The sequence below is a fragment of the Oncorhynchus mykiss genome, chromosome 13 (assembly GCF_013265735.2).
Source record: "Oncorhynchus mykiss isolate Arlee chromosome 13, USDA_OmykA_1.1, whole genome shotgun sequence".
NCBI classification, from domain to species: Eukaryota; Metazoa; Chordata; class Actinopteri; order Salmoniformes; family Salmonidae; genus Oncorhynchus; species Oncorhynchus mykiss.
Genome location: NC_048577.1, coordinates 56088292 through 56112374, shown reverse-complemented (window position 1 = coordinate 56112374; position 24083 = coordinate 56088292). Strand labels below are relative to the sequence as shown.

The window sequence follows — 24083 nt, the reverse complement described above, 5'->3', positions numbered from 1 at the left end:
GTTGAGAAACGGACCCTCAGTCTGCTGCTCTCTCCCTCCGCTGAGACTGACCATCAGATGCAGGCACCATCAGCCCAGTAAAATAAAAAGCTAATTATTTAAATGTCTGCTCACTCAGCAGTGCCTCACAATTAATACAACAATGGATCTATTACCGGTGTGATCATATACACTACCTCACATTTTGAAATATATATTTTTTTAAATGTCCAGAACAACACTGGCAAATTCAAGCAAAGCCAGTATGTGGTGATAATGTATTGGTCCTATAGCTTACCACACAGCCTCATTGCTACAGTACTGCTATTAATTGGTTAATGTTGCATAGGCTTACATTTTTTAAGTCATGTAAATAAAAAATCAGAGCGGTAGATCTCGGCATTTTGACTCAGAAAGTGATCTTGACTTAGAAAGGGTTGACCACTGCCTTAGCCTTACCACTCAAACGCACCCAGCGCTTCTTAAAGTGCCAACCCATCAAAATATAAACCTCCAGCGCTGTGCTGTAGCAAGAACTTCTCTCTAGTATTGGAAAATGTATGCATATTAGGCTATTATTCAAACTTTGTACTAAATTAGACCCACACAACAGTATTGGTTTATCTCACCTAAATCATCTTCTGCACAACAATTATTACATGCTGTATGACCAAATGTAACGTTAGGCATACAGCTCATAATATAATGCTTATTATATTTATACATAATAGGCATGCCCTATGGAATTAATTGCATGCAGAGTGGCAACACTAGGCCTATATGAAGGTACAAACTCTACCTTCCTGGTGGGCAGGGTAACCTAGTGGTTAGAGCGTTGGACTAGGAAGGTTTCAAGTTCAAACCCCCGAGCTGACAAGGTACAAATCTGTCGTTCTGCCCCTGTTCCTAGGCCGTCATTGAAAATAAGAATTTGTTCTTAACTGACCTGCCTAGTTAAATAAAAATATCAAGGCCTTCAAACTCAACTCTGGACCTCGACGCCAGTTCCACTGCCTTTTTCTTGTGTTGTCACAATTCCTATTACTATATTGATATATTACTATATTGATATAGTCTCCCAATTTGATAAAGAGTGTAGCCTAAAACAAAATAACTATCATGTCACTGTAGTAGCTCACTAACAATAACAAATATTGCCCCATGGTCTATTTGAAGACATTGGGCATGCAAATATCGTGATTATGATATGATGATATGAGTCAACTAAAACCTACCTACTGTTTAATTATTTACACCTAACTTGTGCGGAATCAATAATTAAGATTCCGATATGTGCGCGTCTCTCCACTTCTCCGTCAAACAGCTGTAGCCGTCGGAAAAATATACAAGCCCACGCAGTTTGTCCAATCAAAAGACGAGATTCGGGACACCTGCAGAATGTCAGCCAATCCGAGTATCAGTTCCTCCATTTCCTGTTGTGGATTTGGAACGAGACATTATACCTTCAGAATGGGAATAAAAAGCGGATAGAGTAGAATAATCGGGTGGATGATTTGGCCCACTAAATGCAGCTAAACCTACAAAAACGGGCAAAGAGAGTAAGTAGGGCATTTGAACCTCTATATTGCTGTTGTAACGGAATATTGGATTTTTTTTTGTGTTGATGTGTTCGGGGACAGGACGAAAGTGGAGTCTATCAAGTCAGTGATACTTTGCAGGACAGGACTAGATGCATTGAAGTTATGTTTTGCTGTTTGTCATCACCTCAAACCACAGTCGGTTGCCCGAAATATTCCTATTTCAATTTTCCTATTGATATTGAATTTCATTCCAGGCTGGGGCGCATCAACATGCATGGCAGGTGTCCGGTTTTAACGCACCTGGGTGTCTGATATCATGACGCGTCTTATCAGTGTCCATTGACAACCGTTTGTAGGCTTTCGTTATTCAGGTGCAAGCCGCTCCTTACTCCGTTATTCCTCGGTGCCATAGGCTATGAAATCCACACAACCAGGCCACTCTAAATGTTTAAGCAGCCTGCCCACACCGTTGACAGCATATCATTGGGACCGATGACATATCCAATATTCCCATTCCCAGTATTTATAGTGTTTAGTCTTCCCACACGGCCGTATCTCCACGTTGCAGCACGTGTTTAGCGGAGATGAAGGCGACCACCTGTGGTAATTAACTGTGTAGCGTGCTCCAAACACTTGTGTGTAGGCCCAACGGAAGAAGGCTGCGAGAAACGTGTTACAACTGAAAAATACTAGAGGCTTCAACTGTGATAAAGCCGTTTAAAACAAGTGTACAGTAAGTGTATATTTTGCATTTCTAAAAATGTATTTTTGATATGAAAGTATATGGCTTTATGTTTCTAGAACCGTATCACAATTGAGAATCGATTGACATGGCTGTTTTGGCTGCCAGAGCCAGTCTACCTCCTGATTATAAACAAGGAATTTGGACCTTAAGGAGTAACGTTAGGCTCGCCAACACTTAAGAGCACATTCTTGGGCTAGTAGGTAGGCTACTGGAATAAAAAACTGACTGTAGAAAACAAATCTGCTGACCGCTAAGCCAAAGATCTGTATAACTAACCCAAGATAGACCAGACTGTCATTTCCAATGGGAGCAAATTAATCATAGTGGGCAGAACAAACAAGGTGGTGGGCAGAGCCAAGCACGAGCTAGCGAGGTCCTATTGGCGTTTTCTAGCGTGTATTTGCATTTTTCCGTTAGGGAACGCCTACTATGTGAAGTGCAAGTGTGCAATAACTCTACAAAACTTAGTCCACTCTGTTCTTAACATATTTTAGTTTTATGTTCAGAACTGTATTCCGATCAAATGTTTAATCAATGAGAGAGTAAGCAGAATGCTGGCCAAAATCCGTCTCCCTCCATCTTCTCCCACTGCCTTGGCTTCCTCACATCACCACATTTTGGAGTGAAAACGCTACCCTCATGCCTCAGATTTATACAACCGGTGAAATATCTGGCTCATTATTCTAACTGTGGCTAATCTAATCAGTCCATTAAGAGTCTAGACAACGCTCAGCACAGAGCATTGTTGTGTTACGGTAATGGCCGGGCCAGTGTGGTGAGAGGATTATAAACTGCCCCCGTGTTTATCATCAGGCCCCATCATGTCCAGCTCGCTCCTATGGGCAGTGGACGTATACGGGAAGGTGTACAGCCTATCCACCACCAGAGGGCGCTGGGAGCGTGACGAGGACACCCTCCTGGAGCTAAAGCGTGTTACCGCTGGACAGAGGTGCAGCTGGGGAATTGGCTGTGACCACCATGTTTACCTCAATATCGACCCTGGGGAGGTACCAATTCGCTATCGAGAGGAGACATATGAGAACCAGGTATTGTGATAATGCCATGTCACCTCTGCCAACATTTACTTATTTAAACGTGTGTGTGCGTGCCTGCATATGCACATGCTTGCTTAGTGTCTGTATGTTCAATTCTACCGTACAAAACTGTTTGTTTGGTTTCAGAGGTGGAACCCAGTGGACGGCTTCACTGACGTGCTGCTGCCCACTGACCGTTGGGCCTGGAGTGACCTCACAGGGGTGACCGCCCAGCCGCTGCACAGCTTCCTGTTGCCCTCAAACAGCTGGGAGTGGGAGGGGGACTGGTACGTGGACCAGGTCTGCGCTGGAGGAGACCCCATTGAAACTGGGGTGAGAGACTGGAAGTTGGAATGCCAACAATTGCACAACAAGTCTGGGGTAGCAGACTTTGAGGTGCTCAATAAAGCTATGGTGTGCATCTCAAACGGTACACTATTCCCTAGTGCACTACTTTTGACCAGAGCCCTATAGGTCCTACTGAAAAGTAGTGCACTCGAAAGCCTTGGATTCATTAAAACACACGGCTGTTGATTGAGTCGGGCCAACTGCTGACCTCTGAACTCTTTTACTTGTCAGCTTAATTGTGTGCGTTTTGTATGTATGTGTGTGTGTGTGCATCTGTGTGTTTAGGGCTGGGAGTATGCAGTGGACTTTCCTGCTAACTTCTCCAGAGAGAAGAAGTGGAACTCGTGTGTTTGTCGCAGGCGATGGATTAGAGACAGGATATACAAAGCCAGAGGCTCTTGGACCAAGGTACAATATGTTGGCCCATAACATGACTTGATTTGGTCCTCTTCACCTAATTGTAAGCATATGTCGTCCACCATTCGTTTCTGTGTGAGATCTTTTCCTGAGCCTGGTCTATTTGTCTTGCCAACTCACATGTGACAATGACCATAGAATTTGGGAAGACAGCATTAACCGTTCTAGGACCAGGCAAGGAGATCCCCACTGAAGGCTACATGCACTCCTGTAGGTATTACAATACCTCCAGTAAATATACTCTCGTTTTAACAGTTCCTCTCCTGACTGAACCCCCTCAGATCCCCTTGGACCACCCCAAGCAGCCCCCTCTCCCCCTCAGTGACGTTAGCTGTGGAGGCTGGGAGATGAGCGACCAACCCGGGCGATATCACTTCCTGTGGGGTGTGTCCCAACAAGGACAGGTCAGTGTGGCTGATCCATCACAGGTTCTTCTGCTATGATGTTTCCTGTGCCTTAATACACCTGCATACAAACCGATTCTTCACACACATTAACAATACCTTTCAAATGGAATGTTGTTCACCTTCATGTTTTGTACGAACTCGCACACTCAGGCCTGCATATCTTAATGATGACAACATAACATAATCTTAATGATGACAACATAACATAGTCTCAGTGTTGGCAACTTGGTGAGGTGTCCAATACAGCACACAAGACCATTGTGCAGTTCAAACATTTGACCACTAGAGGGTAGCACTACTCCATCCATTGTCAATGCATTGCTTAACTTGGTCTTAGACTCCTCTTTTACGTCCAGTCTTGATCTGCTATTCCAGGAATCTCTCAGCATACTATCCTCTATAGGGATAATATGTGAACAGATCTTCCATTTACACCACTATAAATATAATGGACTGAGGTCAACGTCACCTACATCAGTGAATGTGAGACTTTCAAAGCAGCAGTTTCCTAAGTTAGTCATATGAGGTGCCTATATGCAAATGCTTTGCGTTCCTACCTTCACTAAATGTTGTGTTTTCATCTTTTAATCATCAAATTATAGTGAGAGTCTGCACACAGTAACTGAACTTAATTTGCATTTCAACCAGAATGTCTGAACTCTTGCCACCCTCAAGAGTTGAGTTAACGCAAGTCTTGAGTGGTGATGTGGACACACACTCATGATAGTGTGATAACGACTAAGGCCCAGGGAAAGCTGAGTCAAGAACAGTTCAGACTAACCATGGCGGAGCTGCTTCCTCTCTCAGGTGTGGTTCAGGAGTGGCATCCTGCCACAGGTCCCTGAGGGCCAGTGCTGGGAGCAGGTGGAGGCCCCCAGGGAGGTGGCCCAGATCTCTGCTGGACCAGGGGACTTGCTCTGGGCTGTACTCTGGGACGGACAGCTACTGGTCCGTACAGGCATCTGCCTGGACAGCCCTACAGGTATGGGGTGATATTAGGTCCACACAACCATCTTATAGTAAGTATCCGGAGGATGTATTTGACTATGTGGAAGGGATCATGTAGACAACGGCTTGTTGGATGTGAAGCTAGGTAAAATGTGTGCTCTTCTGGCATGTTTTAGGCTTTTGTCCTATACGGCAGGTTTCCTCTAAAACCATTGGTAGTACTAGAGAGATTGGCAAACTTTGCTTCACAAGCTTATGACTCTGTGTTACAGAGAACCCTGTTAGGTCAACTTTCTTTCTTATTTGTCTTTTTATTGATTTTACACAATGACAGTACAAATAGTTTCTCTAATACCCTATCAGGTTCCTCCTGGGTGGTGGTGGATTCTCCCCCAGTAAAGGAGGGCGGAACCATCCATGTTGCTGTGGGGGTCAGCGTGGTGTGGGCCGTCACTAAGGACTACAAAGTGAGACAACATCCACCCCTTCCTGAACTTGTCTCCTAACCAGGAAGGACTCTGGGCCCTGTTGTAGTCTGTAGAGCAGTAGCGTAGCCTACCCTACAGAGCAGATCTATAAAGTGTGTGTGTGTGTGTCCAGGTGTGGTTTCGGCGGGGGGTGAACTCCCATAACCCCTGTGGCTCAGGATGGATCAGCATCGGTGGGGAGATGATGATGGTGGATGTGGGACTCAATGACCAGGTGAGACAACACAGGGGATTTAACTGCACTAGATGACTAATAGGGAGTGCTGTGTTGAAGCCACCGTTCCTCCATTTTGCCAATCCCCCACATTGTAAAAAATATTTTGGAAGGTATAGAAATGTATTTATTAATGTCTACATTCGTTTTTGCCTCATTATTCTATTAGACACCTTAATGCATACTTTAAAATGATATTATGCAGGCTTAACATAAATATATATTTTTTAATTTCCTTAAAGTAAATTAGTTTGCGGTTACTGTCCCCACTAAAACAAAATAATTAAATGCATGTAATTTTGTCCTTAACCTTTCAATTGAAATACTGTAGAATTTCATTAATTCCCATGAGGCACTGTTCCTACTGGGGAGTACCAATATGGCCGACCGGTGGCTTCAATGTCTCTCAATAGCCAATACATAGCATCAGCAATCCAGGGTTTATATACATCATTGCACAACACACATCAGGACAAAAAAAAAAAATGTTATATTTACATAGGTACATTTGTAATGATCAGTATCTTGTTGTCCTATTTTCTAAGACTTGCTTGTTCTCCTCTCTTAATGGAGAGGGCTGGTTAGAACCTTAGATGTTTGGCGTGGGGTTCTCATCCTCTGTGACAACCGAGTTGTGATTACAGTGCCATTCTCTCATGTCTGTTTGCTTAAGCATAATTAGACCCTGCTCACATACCATTCAAGTCCTCGTCTGCCCCTTCACCTTCTCCCCCTTCTTCCCTAGCTCAGGTCCTGGCGTTCCCAGCCTTGACCGATTCACATTTCCTGGTGGTGTATTTCTGTACAGGGCTGGAGTTGATGTCAGGGTGGAGGTTGAAGGGGCTGCTGCCTCCGTTTCCCTCTGAGACGAGTTGCTATTACAGCAAACTCGCCCCTCTGCCCTCCCGTCTCCCTCCTCCTTTCTCCCGTCTCCCTCCTTTCTCCCGTCTCTCTCCCTCCTCCTTTCTCCCGTCTCTCTCCCTCCTCCTTTCGCTCCAGCTTGTCATACCTTTGTAATCCAAAGGTTAGCAATGCTAATAAGTAAATATAAAATCCCATAGAGAATGCTGACGAGCATATTGCGAACATTTTTATCGTCTCTGACCTAAAGAATTTGCAGGACAGACATCCCAGCTCAAAGTTATACAAGTAACAAAACAAAGATGATCCAGCAAGGCTCTTGATCCAGGAGGAGATTCTCACCTGTTACCAAGCAACGCTTGATTTTTGAAAGAAGCTAACTTACTACTAAATGAGAACCAAATGCACAACTGCAGAGCATTTAGTGGTCACCAACCGGTTGATAACATTGGACTGGTCGCCCTCCAAAGCATTCCTAGTCAATCACCAAACTTCTCTGTAAAAAAGCCAACGATAAAGCCTTGCTTTCCTATTTTTAATTAGTTTTCATGCTGTTGGCAGCGGGAGGTGCGCCTGATTCAGCAGCCCTAGTGCCAGGAAGGCAGTGTTCCCATTTTGAACCATTTTATGTGTCTGAAGGTAGAACTCTGCCTATCCGGCAGGCCCAGAGGGCAAATAAAGTGCACCTGTTGACCCACCTCTAGCCAATCAGATAGCACAGATGACCGTGTCTGCAGTTTCCTTTCGCCATGAACGGTGTAAAAGAAGCCTTGAAACGCACAGCAAAGTTGCTATTGTGAGATTTTAAAACCATGACTAGCGAGAGTCAACGAATACAGCAAAGAACTGCTGTTTTTATGAGGAAGTTTAAGTTGTTCAACACTTTTCTATAAGCCATAAAATGTGCTTTCTCCCTACTTCCACTCACACTACAACCAGCACTGCAGCTGTAATGAAGGAGTACAGCAAAGTGTTTCTATAAGCTTGCCTTGTTATTAGCGGCTTGTCGAGGGTGGAGGGACAGCGAGGGTGGAGGGACAGCGAGGGTGGAGGGACAGTGAGTCAGGTGAGAGGCAGCCTCACCGTTGCCTCTCACGTGGCCTGCATTTGACGGTCAGTCATCAGTCTAGTAAAATAGTCAAGTAATACAACAAATGTGATCATATACAGTACCTAACATTTTGAAATGATTTATATTTAACTAGGCAAGTCAGTTAAGAACAAATTCTTATTTACAATGATGGCCTAGTGGGACAGATTTTTACCTTGTCAGCTCAGGGATTTGAGCTAGCAACCTTTCGCTTATTAGTCCAACACTCTAACCACTAGGCTACCTGCCGCCCCAATAACAACATTGTCAGGACAATTCAAGCATAGCCAATAAGCAGTGATAATGTATTGGGCCTATAGCTTACTGAACAAACCTCTTTGCTACAGAACTGTTTTTAATTGGTTAATGTTGCAACGGCTTACGTTAAGTCATGTTTTTAAAAAAATAAGGTGGTCTTGACTCAAAGGTTGGTGACCACTGATTTAGGACAAGTTAGATGGTTCATTTAATAGTTCTAAGATATCTTGCTGACAAACTGTTCGTTGGGAATTTCATACATACTGTAACTAGATCACCTGGTTTGTGCTACACAGTACTGAATAACTCAGGTATTTACTTAAAAATGGCTACAAATATTCAAATGTATTGAGGAAAAATGTAAATAGTTATTGAATAATAACTGTATTGAAAAACCATCCCGGAGTATATACGGTATACTGCCAAAGCCTAATTTCTCCCCCCACTCTCCTGTCTCTCGTTTGTCCCCCCCCCCCCCATGACTCACCTGTCTCCCCTCTCCTACCCCCCTCCACTCCTGTCTTCCCCCCCTCTCCTGTCTCTCGTTTGTCCCCCCCCCCCATGACTCACCTGTCTCCCCTCTCCTACCCCCCTCCACTCCTGTCTTCCCCCCCTCTCCTGTCTCTCGTTTGTCCCCCCCCTCCCCCAATGACTCACCTGTCTCCCCTCTCCTACCCCCCTCCACTCCTGTCTTCCCCCCCTCTCCTGTCTCTCGTTTGTCCCCCCCCCCATGACTCACCTGTCTCCCCTCTCCTACCCCCCTCCACTCCTGTCTTCCCCCCCTCTCCTGTCTCTCGTTTGTCCCCCCCCCATGACTCACCTGTCTCCCCTCTCCTACCCCCCTCCACTCCTGTCTTCCCCCCCTCTCCTGTCTCTCGTTTGTCCCCCCCTCCCCCCCCCCCCCATGACTCACCTGTCTCCCCTCTCCTACCCCCCCTCCACTCCTGTCTTCCCCCCCTCTCCTGTCTCTCGTTTGTCCCCCCCCCCCCATGACTCACCTGTCTCCCCTCTCCTACCCCCCTCCACTCCTGTCTTCCCCCCCTCTCCTGTCTCTCGTTTGTCCCCCCCTCCCCCCCCCCCCCCCATGACTCACCTGTCTCCCCTCTCCTACCCCCCCTCCACTCCTGTCTTCCCCCCCTCTCCTGTCTCTCGTTTGTCCCCCCCCCCCCATGACTCACCTGTCTCCCCTCTCCTACCCCCCCTCCACTCCTGTCTTCCCCCCCTCTCCTGTCTCTCGTTTGTCCCCCCCCCCCCATGACTCACCTGTCTCCCCTCTCCTACCCCCCTCCACTCCTGTCTTCCCCCCCTCTCCTGTCTCTCGTTTGTCCCCCCCCCCATGACTCACCTGTCTCCCCTCTCCTACCCCCCTCCACTCCTGTCTTCCCCCCCTCTCCTGTCTCTCGTTTGTCCCCCCCCCCCCCCCATGACTCACCTGTCTCCCCTCTCCTACCCCCCCTCCACTCCTGTCTTCCCCCCCCCCCCCCCCATGACTCACCTGTCTCCCCTCTCCTACCCCCCCTCCACTCCTGTCTTCCCCCCCTCTCCTGTCTCTCGTTTGTCCCCCCCCCCCCCATGACTCACCTGTCTCCCCTCTCCTACCCCCCTCCACTCCTGTCTTCCCCCCCCTCTCCTGTCTCTCGTTTGTCCCCCCCCCCCCCCATGACTCACCTGTCTCCCCTCTCCTACCCCCCCTCCACTCCTGTCTCTCACTTCCCCCTCCTCTCTGAAACAGGAGCCTCTCTCCGCTATTCTAACCAGCGGTCCCAACCCAGCCTTATATATCCTTGGCCTATATTCTAAGTGCCATATTGGACACAAGCTAATTTGAGTAGGGCAATACATCATAGCCCATATTTCAGTCCTGTCCCAGAGTTATGGATGCCACTTGTATTAGATGGCACTAGGGTTAAATGGCCTTTTAAAGTAGCACTTGACAGCAGGCCTTTGGGTCAATCTATATTGGTTTTTACTATATCATAATGTATTTTTACTATCATAATGTATTTTTACTGTATTGTGTTCAACTGTTCTCTGGCATATAACCAACTTGACGCTCAACCCCCTAGAGACTTGATGTGTTGGTGCATCAATCTAAGTAACACAATAAAATAAGTCCTCATCAAAATCTGTCAGTTTATGCAAGAAATATCTGCATGGGCTGCTTCTCATTCCTGCTGTCGTCCTTCTGCATTTGCGGTGGAAAGTGGTAGAGCCACAGCTCTGTCAGACCAGGAGACATCCTGAAAATCTGTCTTCTTGCCAAACCCTCTGTAGCATCCAAACGGTTTGGCCTATAAACAATTATGACCACTCTATAGAAAGAGGAGACTCTCACGAACACGATGGGGTTCTTACAAGTGTCACGGGACTCAACGCTGATGTGACAACGTTTGTCTGTAGCGGCCAAACCGTTTGGGCTACAAACTACTATGATCCCACTGTAGAAAGGGGAGACTCTCATGAACATGGTGTTAGGGGACTCATCTAAAGGTAACCCATACAAATTAATGTAAGGACGGAGGTAGTTTTGTGCCAACAAAAATAGACTAAGTAGTCTAGCCACAGTGGGGGGTGTGATGTTTAGGATACCACTTTGTTTATGAATAAGCCACTATAAATGTTTTCTAATTTAAAGGTGTGGGGAGTTGGAGAGGACCGTGGTCTGTATTTCAGGAAGGGTGTCACCCCATCGGAGCCCAGTGGTAGGGGCTGGATACCTGTTTCTGCCCAATGGGGTCACAGCAAAGAGATGGTCCAACCCAGGTCAGTTGTATACGGAGTACACAGAGAATGCTCACTTTCCAGGGTTTTTGCTTTGTATTAGATTTCATATATTTTGTATGCTGACATCTCAAAATAAATATCCATGTAAATGGTCATTAGATTTAGCCACAGGTGTTTTATTTATTGCTCATGGGGGGAATAAAACCACGGAGATGCAGTTTTATTTTGATGGTTGTCTGTCATGTTACCAAATGATTTACTGAACTCTTTGGCTGTCACCAACATACTGTATGTGTGTCTTTGTGAGTGGCGCATTTATACTCATATGAGTGATACCCTCCCCCTTCCGTCTCTGTTGTCCAGTGCTGGCTGTGAGTTCGGGGGACAGGTGACCAATGCTTCCCATGGCTCTGTTCTGACCTGCGAGGACTCAGGGGACACAGAGCTCCTCCTCCTCACCACCATCCCCCCAAGGCCACAGGACACCCCCAAAGCCTTCATCCCCACCAGTGACAGCTTCATCTCCAGCCTGGTGGCTGACCGTGAGCCCCTGAGGACCCCCACACCCTCCCCCAAAAAGCCACCCCAGGGGAAGGACAGTGAGGCCACCCCAGCCCCGATGTGCAATGTGGACCTGGACGCAGCTCAGAGCCCCCAGGGAGAGGCATCTTCTCTTGGCAGGGCAGGGGACGTGGGACCCCCCACCTCAGTGGCCACCTACCCCCTGGGTCTGGAGCCCTCTTTGGGTTTGGGGGAGGAGGACGGGCCTGTATGGGCCTGGATCTCTGGCGGAGGCTGTGATGTGGACCATACAGCTCAGATGACCTGGCTCAGGCCTGCAGGTACGGAGGAACACTCACCAGCCTTTTAGGATTTCAGACCACTACCTAAAGTATGAAACACACCGAGAATCTCACTGCTGATAGGTACTTATCACAGTGGGAGGCCATTCCTTCTCTTGCTAGAACAAAAGCGGTACCTGCTGCGTGCTGACCCGTTACCGACGAACCTACCAATTCTACTTGTAGAATCACAATGATCGTCAGTGGTCAACAACTTGACTTTGAGCCAATCAGAGAGCACGAACCCTCATGTGGGGGAGCCATCAAAAAAACGTCCACGGATGAGCCGCTAGCTGACTAGAGTGGAGGTTATTCAGCAGGATAAATGTCCCAAAAAAGTCAAACCTGCAATGTTTTGTAGGAGCTCGAGGTGAGACGCCATCCATCGGCGCAATCTTAGCCTATGTTGTGCTAGCTAGTGAATATTGTAACGCTAGCTAGCTAAACATTTGGCTGTGGGCTGGCACTGGCAGTATGGGATTATGGAGAGGGAATGAAATAGTTTCTTGGTCATCTAGGTAGTGTCTGTGTGAACACTTAAAGAGACTGACTGTTCAGTGGTGCTAAGTACTGTCGGCAGGTAAACGTTTGACAATGTTACTGGTGTGTCTGCGCTCTGCCTAACTTTACTTAACTAATTCATTAGGCTATTTCTAGGAGTTTTTCCTGGTGAAGTCACATGGTTAAGGAAAAATCCTTGTCCTGATATCTCTATCAAACTCTTAAATCACTTGTTTATCCTGTCTGTTATCTGTGTGCACCAGACCCATGCTCCACTGTGTTTATCTATCCTGTCTTATCTATGTGCACCAGACCCATGCTCCACTGTGTGTATCTATCCTGTCTGTTATCTGTGTGCACCAGACCCATGCTCCACTGTGTTTATCTATCCTGTCTGTTATCTGTGTGCACCAGACCCATGCTCCACTGTGTTTATCTATCCTGTCTTATCTATGTGCACCAGACCCATGCTCCACTGTGTTTATCTATCCTGTCTGTTATCTGTGTGCACCAGACCCATGCTCCACTGTGTTTATCTATCCTGTCTGTTATCTGTGTGCACCAGACCCATGCTCCACTGTGTGTATCTATCCTGTCTGTTATCTGTGTGCACCAGACCCATGCTCCACTGTGTGTATCTATCCTGTCTTATCTGTGTGCACCAGACCCATGCTCCACTGTGTTTATCTATCCTGTCTGTTATCTGTGTGCACCAGACCCATGCTCCACTGTGTGTATCTATCCTGTCTGCTATCTGTGTGCACCAGACCCATGCTCCACTGTGTTTATCTATCCTGTCTGTTATCTGTGTGCACCAGACCCATGCTCCACTGCCCTGTCCATCGCCCCTGTTGAACCAGAAGCCTCCACGTCTAGGAAGGCTGAGACCACCACCAGTAAGGAGCCAGTGGAGAGAAGCGCGGTAAGACTGTTAAACTATTAACGTTACTGCACATTTTTTTAGGAGTCATGATTTTGCTGAGGTGGTGCTAGAAGTAGGGGCAGTGACTTTTTAAGTTGTCTAATGAAAACTGTGTATGGGTCAGTCTGTGTGGGTGAGGAAGGGCAGCATGCGCTGGTGGAGGGACTGGAAGCCCTATCGCTGGGTGGATGTGGGCGTGGCCCTGGAGCAGTCCACCAACGTCAATGGCAAGAGGGATGCCATCTTCTTCATCTACTTCACCCAGTATGATGAGAAGAAGGTGAGGGAGACTCAATGACACTCAAATTCCTTAGACATCCATCCATCCTTTCTCTCTTCATTGAAGTAATCACTGAATAGAAATGACTGGAGAGGTGAAAGCCACGTTGTGGAGCCAAGGCCTTTCTCACCTACAGTATCTAAAGAGTAGATGCCTACTACTCAGAATATACCGCTATGCTACTGTACTGCTTTGAATTGTTGAATCATTTTCATTTGTAGATTGGATGTCACAGTGGTCAGAAAGTATCTTCTCTCTCCCTCCGTTTCGCTATCTTTCTCAGTACCTCCATGTGTTTATAAGTGATGTGACGGTGCTGGTTCCTGTGCTCAAGGAAAACTCCCATCATGCCTTTGCGGTGTACACGTCAGATAGCACAAAACAAAGATGGCCGCTGATCCTGGCTGCACAGACTGAGAAGGACATGGCTGACTGGGTAGGTCTGGAAAGGCTTCCATTCAGATATAAACAGCACATATGTTTTGAATGGATAGATATTCTAATGCCATTTTATTTATTTTTTATTTTTTACATGAATTTGGATATATATTTTTTAAATCTAACACATTTTACAACAGCCTTCAAGGTAACTTCCCAATTGAAGTAGCCTTGCCAGAGAGAAGAGATCAGGGCTGTGTCCCAAATGGCACTCTGGGCCCTGGTCAGAAGTAATGCACTACCTAGGGAATAGGGTGCTATGTGGGGCACAACCACAGTACTTATCATAAGAGAGGATACCAGATACTCTAGAAAGTTTCACTGTTGTCCACATGCAATGTAAAGCCTTTACCTAAAACCACTTCGTAAATGTAGTCCAGTAATATTACTTTTATCCATCTGGACTGTACCATTGGCCATATCTCTGAAGGGGTGTCTTTGTCTTTCCTGTGCAGCTGTCCCTGTTGGCTGGGTGTTGCTGCGAGGCCAGAGGGATCAGGGGAACCCCTTCCCGACAGGCCCTGTGGTCAGTCACCTCCAAAGGGGACGTGATGGTCCACGAGCCCTCTCCCTGTCTGGAGGCCCCGGCACACACCTTGCCCTGTGACATGATGTGAGCTTTACCTCTACCGACAAACCACGCACTGAGCTTTACCTCTACCGACATTCCACGCACTGAGCTTTACCTCTACCGACATTCCACGCACTGAGCTTTACCTCTACCGACAAACCACGCACTGAGCTTTACCTCTACCGACAAACCACGCACTGAGCTTTACCTCTACCGACATACCACGCACTGAGCTTTACCTCTACCGACATACCACGCACTGAGCTTTACCTCTACTGACATACCACGCACTGAGCTTTACCTCTACCGACATACCACGCACTGAGCTTTACCTCTACCGACATACCACGCACTGAGCTTTACCTCTACCGACATTCCACGCACTGAGCTTTACCTCTACCGACAAACCACGCACTGAGCTTTACCTCTACCGACATACCACGCACTGAGCTTTACCTCTACCGACATTCCACGCACTGAGCTTTACCTCTACCGACATACCACGCACTGAGCTATACCTCTACCGACAAACCACGCACTGAGCTTTACCTCTACCGACAAACCACGCACTGAGCTTTACCTCTACCGACAAACCACGCACTGAGCTTTACCTCTACCGACATACCACGCACTGAGCTTTACCTCTACCGACATACCACGCACTGAGCTTTACCTCTACCGACATACCACGCACTGAGCTTTACCTCTACCGACATTCCACGCACTGAGCTTTACCTCTACCGACATACCACGCACTGAGCTTTACCTCTACCGACATACCACGCACTGAGCTTTACCTCTACCGACATACCACGCACTGTTATGTTTCTGTCTCCTCCTCACTCAGTTCTCTCTCCTTTTTTCATCCTTGCTCTTTTCAACAATGACAGCCACTTACACACTGTAGCATGTTCCTTCACTGCTTTGAAGCCAACCAACCATGTACCTCTGTTCTTTTCTTGCACTCATATAGCTAACACCTGACGTAGATCTATTAGCTACTACTAACCTGCTAAAACAATTATCTTATCTCTGGTAATCTTAAGCATAATGCTAAGTTCTAACTTCTGTCTTATTGCTAACAATTGGTGCTGGTGTCTGTCTTTTTCTGTATGCTAACCACAGGTGGGTGGTGGCACCTTAATTAAGGATGACGGCCTCATACTAATGGCTGGAACGTAATACGTGGAATGTTATCAAGCACATGGTTTCCATGTGTCTGACACCACCCCATTCCTAATAATATTATTATTATTATTATTATTATTATTATTATTATTATTATTATTATTATTATTATTATTATTATGAACCGTCCTCCCCTTGTCAGCCTCCTGTGACGCTAACACTGTCTGGGCGCTAACCGCTAGCTGTACTGTCTGGTCCTGGTACAGGTTTTGGCTGCAGGTCCCGGGCCACCTGCGCTGTGTAGAATCTAACAGTCTGGGTGTGGTGTGGGGGATCGGGTATGACGGCACCGCCTGGGTCTACTCTGGTTCGGGCAGCGCTGCTGAGGAAGAGCCCCCTCAGGGTAATAAATGACCCCTCAGTCTCCCAGGCCACCACAGTCTTGGGTTGTGTTCATTAGGCACCAAACGGACTACCCAGACTTGTCCAATAAGAAACACTTATTTTCAATTTACTTTGGGGAAGAAAAAAAACATTTTCCCTTAATGAACATGCCTGTGATGGTTTTCAATCATTTCTTCCATGTAGCGTAAGTCATTGATTGACCTTAATTAAAGATGAACTGTAGCCAACACTGAGTGCGGTTCTTGAGGACTCCAGTTGTTCACCCCTGCCTTAGACCGGGCCTTTGCTAGTCCACCCTGTAAGCTTCTTTCATCTTTACACTTTAAGCTTCTTTACCTTCAACCTACAGTAGGTTGACGGTAACAAATATTACGACACGTTTGGATTCCACGTGGAAGCTTTTAGAAAAGAAACCGTTCTGGGATATTAGTCCTCTTGTTTTAACCTTTGTCATCTTCAACCTGCTTCTACAGTTATAATTTGTATTAAAATAGAACTAACTGCAGGGATAAAGTAACAATTCAAAGTACTGTATTAGAGAACTAGATGATGAATAACTTACAACATCAGACTTATTATAGCAGAGTTGTGCCTTTCCTGTGTTTGTAGGAGACAGGCGTGTCCTGCACACACAGACAGATGAAAGGACTGTGTACATCTATGAGAACCAGCGATGGAACCCCATGACTGGATACACAGACAAGTACAACTATCTGTCTCACGTGACTGTTGGCTGGGTTGTAATAATATGTCCTAGACACTTCTGACTGCTCCTCTACAGGTGTGTGTGTGTGTGTGTGTAATATACACTTTGCCACCCTTGCAGGCTTCTCCCCACAGACCGGTTCCCGTGGAGTGATGACAACGGCTTTACAGAGTGCACCAAGTCCACCACCCACCCTCCCTCGCCTCAGTGGAGCTGGGTAGGTCGTCCTAGTCCCTGAACCTCTTATTACAGCTAACACACAGTCCAATGTTGTATTTAATGTAACTGTGTGTTGAGTTGTTAATGTTGTACTCTCCCGCTCCATCAACATGAAACATGCCTCTGCTTTGCCAGGTGACAGAGTGGGCCGTGGACTTGGCTTTCTCAGGAGGGACAGACCGAGAGGGGTGGCAGTATGCAGCAGACTTCCCTGTGTAAGATACATATGTCCATATTTCATCAACCTTATATAATGGCCAACACTTATCTTAGAAAAAGTAGTGTTGATTGACTGTTCTGTTTCTGTCATGTAGGACGTTTCATGGCAACAAGAGCCTGAAGGACTTTGTCAGACGTCGGCGCTGGGTCAGGTATAGTCTGCGCTGGGTCAGGAATAGTCTGTGCTGGGTCAGGAATAGTCTGCGCTGGGTCAGGTATAGTCTGAGCTGGGTCAGGTATAGTCTGCGCTGGGTCAGGTATAGTCTGCGCTGGGTCAGGTATAGTCTGCGCTGCATCAGGTATAGTCTCACTCACTCAAACATTTCATTAGGATGATGATGTTTCTCGTTTCCACACAGGAAGTGTAAAATCACCCTGACTGCCCCATGGCAGGAAGTCCTGCCCATCCCCTTAAGTGACATCACAGTGTTGCCGTGCCTGGCTCAGAGCAGTATGGAGCAGGTCTCAGTCTGGGGCCTCAGTGACAAGGGGGACGTCCTATGTCGCCTGGGGGTCACCCCCCAAAACCCTGCGGTGAGGAACACCCCCAAACTTACAACCTGGGACTTTAACTAAAGACACTCATTACTACATCACAGAATAACATCCTCTTTGCTTGAACAAATATGCTCACTGTTATTCTTCTATATAACAGAATTCAGCACCCTCTTCAGTCTGTTTTTACAATGCATTCTGACCAAACCTCAGCATCCAGCTTTCTCACGTTCCCAATTGAATACGTTACGAATCTAGGACGTACACTACAAAAGTATGTGGACACATGCTCGTCAAACATCTCATTCCAAAATCATGGGCATTAATATGCAGTTCGTCTCCCCCCCCCCCCCCCCCCCTTTGCTGCTATAACAGCCTCCACTCTTCTGGGAAGGCTTTCCACTAGATTATGGAATATTGCTGCATGGACATGCTTCCATTCAGCCACAGGAGCATTAGTGAGGTCGGGTGTCAGGCCTGGCTCGCAATCTGCATTTCAATTCATCCCAAAGGTGTTCGATGGTGTTGGGCTCTGTACAGGCCATTCAAGTTCTTCCACACCAATTTTTACTAACCATTTCTGTATGGACCTTGCTTTGTGCACTGAGGCATTAACATGCTGAAACAGGAAAAGGCCTTCCACAAAGTTGGAAGCACAGAATCGTCTAGAATGTAATTGTATTCTGTAGCATTAAGATTTCTCATCACTGGAGCAAAGGGACCTAGCCCGACCCATGAAAAACAGCCCCAGACCATTATACCTCCTCCACCAAACTTTTTATAGTTGGCACTATGCCTTTGTGCAGGCAATGTTCTCCTGGTTTCCGCCAAACCCAGATTCGTCCATCGGATTGCCAGATGGTCAAGCATGATTTGTCACTCCAGAGAACGTGTTTCCACTGCTCCAGAGTCTAATGGTGGCGAACTTTACAACACTCCAGCTGCCGCTTGGCATTGTGTATGGTGATCTTAGGCTTGTGTGTGGCTGCTCGGCCATGGAAACCCATTCCGTGACGCTCCAGACTAACAGTTATTGTGCTGATGTTGCTTCCAGAGGCAGTTTGGAACTCGGTAGGGAGTGTTGCAACCGAGGACAGACGATTTTTACGTGGTTTATCACTCAAAGTCCCGTTCTGTGAGCTTGTGTGGCCTACCACTTCACGGCTGAGCCGTTGTTGCTCCTGGACTTTTCCACTTCACAATAACAGCACTTAAAGTTGACCGGTGCAGCTCTAGCAGGGCAGAAATTGTATTAATTGACTTGTTGGAAAGGTGGCATCCTATAACAGTGCCACATTGAAAGCCACTGAGCTCTTCAGTATGGGCCATTCTACTGTCTTTGTCTATGGAGGTTGCATGGCTGTGTACTCAATTTTATACACAGGTCAGCAACCGTTGTGGCTTAAATAGCTGAACGCACTAATTTAAATGCATGTCCATGTACTTTTGCCCATATTGACAACTTTTTGTTGCTAATACTAAAAACAAACATATTTAATGTTATATTACATTCTGTGGTGCTGTCCTGTTGATTGTTCATGCTATCTCTGACCATACCATCCCAGGGTTCCTCGTGGCTCCACGTGGGTACTGACCAGCCCTTCAAGTCCATCTCCATCGGGGGAGGTCACCAGGTGTGGGCCATTGCCAGGGACAGAGCTGTGTTCTACAGGGGCTCAGTGTCTGCCAGAAACCCTGCAGGTGATACCCACATGCTGGGGAGGTCCTTCTGAGATGCTGGATAGATACGGATGGCCTACAGTGCTCTATGACTAAAATAGACAACTACAAATACATTTATTTTTGAAGGCACATAATGGCCTGTTTCTTAGACACAGATCACTGTAAGGCTAGTACTGGACTTAAAAGCATACCACTCATTATACTCCATTCCAGGCGGTGTCAGAGGAGACTCCAGCCACCCCAGTCATAAACTGTTCTTTCTGCTACCGCATGGCAAGCGGTACTGGAGCTCTAGGTCCAAAAGGCTTCTTAACAGCTTCTACCCCCTAGCCATAAGACTGCTGAACAGCTTCTACCCCCTAGCCATAAGACTGCTGAAAAGCTTCTACCCCCTAGCCATAAGACTGCTGAACAGCTTCTACCCCCTAGCCATAAGACTGCTGAAAAGCTTCTACCCCCAAGCCATAAGACTGCTGAACAGCTTCTACCCCCTAGCCATAAGACTGCTGAACAGCTTCTACCCCCTAGCCATAAGACTGCTGAACAGCTTCTACCCCCTAGCCATAAGACTGCTGAACAGCTTCTACCCCCTAGCCATAAGACTGCTGAACAGCTTCTACCCCCTAGCCATAAGACTGCTGAACAGCTTCTACCCCCTAGCCATAAGACTGCTGAACAGCTTCTACCCCCTAGCCATAAGACTGCTGAACAGCTTCTACCCCCTAGCCATAAGACTGCTGAACAGCTTCTACCCCCTAGCCATAAGACTGCTGAACAGCTTCTACCCCCTAGCCATAAGACTGCTGAACAGCTTCTACCCCCTAGCCATAAGACTGCTGAACAGCTTCTACCCCCTAGCCATAAGACTGCTGAACAGCTTCTACCCCCTAGCCATAAGACTGCTGAACAGCTTCTACCCCCTAGCCATAAGACTGCTGAACAGCTTCTACCCCCTAGCCATAAGACTGCTGAACAGCTTCTACCCCCTAGCCATAAGACTGCTGAACAGCTTCTACCCCCTAGCCATAAGACTGCTGAACAGCTTCTACCCCCTAGCCATAAGACTGCTGAACAGCTTCTACCCCCTAGCCATAAGACTGCTGAACAGCTTCTACCCCCTAGCCATAAGACTGCTGAACAGCTTCTACCCCCTAGCCATAAGACTGCTGAACAGCTTCTACCCCCTAGCCATAAGACTGCTGAACAGCTTCTACCCCCTAGCCATAAGACTGCTGAACAGCTTCTACCCCCTAGCCATAAGACTGCTGAACAGCTTCTACCCCCTAGCCATAAGACTGCTGAACAGCTTCTACCCCCTAGCCATAAGACTGCTGAACAGCTTCTACCCCCTAGCCATAAGACTGCTGAACAGCTTCTACCCCCTAGCCATAAGACTGCTGAACAGCTTCTACCCCCTAGCCATAAGACTGCTGAACAGCTTCTACCCCCTAGCCATAAGACTGCTGAACAGCTTCTACCCCCTAGCCATAAGACTGCTGAACAGCTTCTACCCCCTAGCCATAAGACTGCTGAACAGCTTCTACCCCCTAGCCATAAGACTGCTGAACAGCTTCTACCCCCTAGCCATAAGACTGCTGAACAGCTTCTACCCCCTAGCCATAAGACTGCTGAACAGCTTCTACCCCCTAGCCATAAGACTGCTGAACAACTTCTACCCCCTAGCCATAAGACTGCTGAACAGCTTCTACCCCCTAGCCATAAGACTGCTGAACAGCTTCTACCCCCTAGCCATAAGACTGCTGAACAGCTTCTACCCCCTAGCCATAAGACTGCTGAACAGCTTCTACCCCCTAGCCATAAGACTGCTGAACAGCTTCTACCCCCTAGCCATAAGACTGCTGAACAGCTTCTACCCCCTAGCCATAAGACTGCTGAACAGCTTCTACCCCCTAGCCATAAGACTGCTGAACAGCTTCTACCCCCTAGCCATAAGACTGCTGAACAGCTTCTACCCCCTAGCCATAAGACTGCTGAACAGCTTCTACCCCCTAGCCATAAGACTGCTGAACAGCTTCTACCCCCTAGCCATAAGACTGCTGAACAGCTTCTACCCCCTAGCCATAAGACTGCTGAACAGCTTCTACCCCCTAGCCATAAGACTGCTGAACAGCTTCTACCCCCTAGCCATAAGACTGCTGAACAGCTTCTACCCCCTAGCCATAAGACTGCTGAACAGCTTCTACCCCCTAGCCATAAGACTGCTGAACAGCTTCTACCCCCTAGCCATAAGACTGCTGAACAGCTTCTACCCCCTAGCCATAAGACTGCTGAACAGCTAACCAAATGCACCCCTTTTTTATACTGCTGCTGCTCGCTGTTTATTATTCATGCATAGTCACTTTACACCTACCTACATGTACATATTACCTCCACTAACCTGTACCATTTCCTGGCCCGTACTGACCCTAATTGTAGTTAGTCAACTAGTTTTAGTTGTTCTTTGTCATTGTCCTGCAGGAGAGTGTTGGTACCACATCCCTTCCCCACCCAAACAGAGCCTCAGACAGCTGTCTGTAGGGAGAACCTCGGTCTACGCCGTGGATGAAAACAGTGAGTAGCCACAACCTGTGGGTCAGCTCTTTCAATGCTTGCTTTGCAGGAGCGCTGCTCTCTGGTAAGTCAATGATGGACAAATGTTGATTTAATCGACAGGGACAGTGCACATTAATCAACATTTGTCCACATCAATGTAAATGTGCCTGGATAAGGAAAACGTATATTTCCATCTGCATTTTCAGCCGTAATCCCTAGATGGATGAAACGACAAGCAGGATCAATATTTCCTAACTAATGGAATATTTAGGAAACTCTCTCCTGACCACTGTTCTCCCCTGCTGTGTGTGTAGGTAACCTGTGGTACAGACAGGGCCTAACTCCCAGCTACCCCCAGGGCTCAGCCTGGGAGCTCCTCTCCAACAATGTGACCAAAGTCTCAGTAGGACCTCTAGATCAGGTCAGTACAACTTTTTTTTGTGTAAGTTAACTTATTTTCTACTTCAATACCTGGTCCTGTGGTGTTGTCTAGGTGTGGGTGATAGCAGACTGGGTCCCAGGCTGCCCCAGTGAGCTGTCTGTTCCTGGAGCTGTCTGTCACAGGCTGGGGGTGGGACCTATGCAGCCCAAGGGCCAGTCCTGGGACTACGGCATCGGGGTGAGTCATTACCAACTTGGTGTTGATTTTGATGTCTGCTCCAAAGACATTGGCCGTTTCCCAAATGGCACTGTATTCCCTAAATAAATCATAACTTTTTATCAGGCCTATGGGCCAGACATTGTGCAGTATCTGAAATACCTCCGTTAATGTGAGGAACGCTGTCTTTCAGGGAGGATGGCAGCACATCAGTGTGAGAGGGAACTCCACAGAGGCTCTACGTGCCACCCCGGCCCTTACTGGATCCACCCCCCGTAGCCCACTTCCTGCCAGGCCAGTCCCCACTGGATCCACCCCCCGTAGCCCACTTCCTGCCAGGCCAGCCCTTACTGGATCCACCCCCCGTAGCCCACTTCCTGCCAGGCCAGTCCTTACTGACACCACCGCCCGTAGCCCACTCCCTGCCAGGCCAGTCCTTACTGACACCACCCCCCGTAGCCCACTTCCTGCCAGGCCAGTCCTTACTGACACCACCGCCCATAGCCCACTTCCTGCCAGGATACCTTTGTCACAGGAGAACGGGAACTCTGTGGGTCTGTAGGGTCTCTACTAACCCGCCCCGTTCCTCCATCTCTACCCACAGCCCTGTGTGTGCCTGATTCCATTTCCAATACAACCCAGCACAAACATGGTAATGTTGGTCTAAATGTAAAGAGCATGAATTGGTTGGATATTTAAATCACTTAGTGCTGGGCTGAAACATATTGGCCACCTTTGACCCAGCACTGGAAGTATTAGTGCTTCTGTCAGTTTATCCATTCCACAGTCTGAACTTGTGGCAGGTGCTAGGAGAAGTGGTTAGGGTGAGAAATGGAACCGAGCCTGTGTCCCATACCAACACACGCCACTCCCTTGGACCTCCGTGTAGTCTTGCTTTGTATGATTTTGTTCTCATTTGCCTAGTTGACACACCACCTTTTCATCAGTCTATGTATGCTTTGGAATTTATTTGTTTACTGTCATCTTGGTTTGGCCTGCATGATGTTTGTAATGTAGTGGTTGAAGTAGCTTTTTCTTCAGAACTAAAAATATCAACTCTAGTCATAGCTCTGGGCTTCCATGACAAGGATTATTTAATACATTTACCAGATTTTTTTCCTCAGATGGTTAAAAACAATATGGACCTGAATAGCATCTATTTGCTGTGTAATGTATTAACATCCAGAATGTTATGAATAGGACCAGGAGTTTTCTGCTCAAGTCACATGATCTGCAGACGCTCTAGTTATGATCCCTGGTGGATTACTTCAGTATTCCATGCAGATACTGAGGTCAGGATTCAAACAGCACTGTGCCTACATTGCATTACAATTTCCTGGATGTTAGGCGACGTCAGCTACCTTTAGAAGTGCAGCGTAATGTTTGAATTCCTGTCTGAGTTTGCTGTGGCCGTGACTGTTCTCTTACAAGGACCGACAACTGAAATAAATTCCAAAACAGCTCTGCAA

At 47.3% G+C, this 24083-nt stretch overlaps 2 protein-coding genes across 7 annotated transcripts in view; one reads left to right on the top strand and one right to left on the bottom strand.

Moving 5' to 3' along the window:
• The window catches only part of LOC110538788 (brain protein I3), a 698720-nt gene that overhangs the window by 11210 nt on the left and 663427 nt on the right, over positions 1–24083 (bottom strand). The window lies entirely within an intron of this gene.
• Positions 1404–24083, top strand: LOC110485237 (tectonin beta-propeller repeat-containing protein 1). Of its 3 annotated transcripts, XM_036941573.1 has the most exons (26): positions 1404–1538; positions 2164–2253; positions 3079–3311; positions 3447–3632; positions 3933–4055; positions 4346–4468; positions 5279–5453; positions 5783–5886; positions 6020–6121; positions 10966–11093; positions 11418–11896; positions 13216–13319; positions 13444–13599; positions 13883–14035; positions 14493–14650; positions 16003–16139; positions 16751–16844; positions 16968–17064; positions 17202–17281; positions 17381–17437; positions 17645–17819; positions 19346–19481; positions 21942–22034; positions 22331–22437; positions 22510–22635; positions 22808–24083. In XM_036941573.1, the coding sequence occupies exons 3-26, from the start codon at positions 3087–3089 to the stop codon at positions 23174–23176; spliced, it is 3687 nt and encodes a 1228-aa protein (XP_036797468.1). In that variant the 5' UTR covers positions 1404–1538; positions 2164–2253; positions 3079–3086; the 3' UTR covers positions 23177–24083. The 3 variants fall into 3 exon arrangements, 2 of the variants coding, with proteins under 2 accessions (XP_036797468.1, XP_036797469.1); XR_005035604.1 differs by lacking the exon at positions 22331–22437 and having other exon boundaries at positions 22808–22993; XM_036941574.1 differs by lacking the exon at positions 2164–2253 and having other exon boundaries at positions 1406–1538.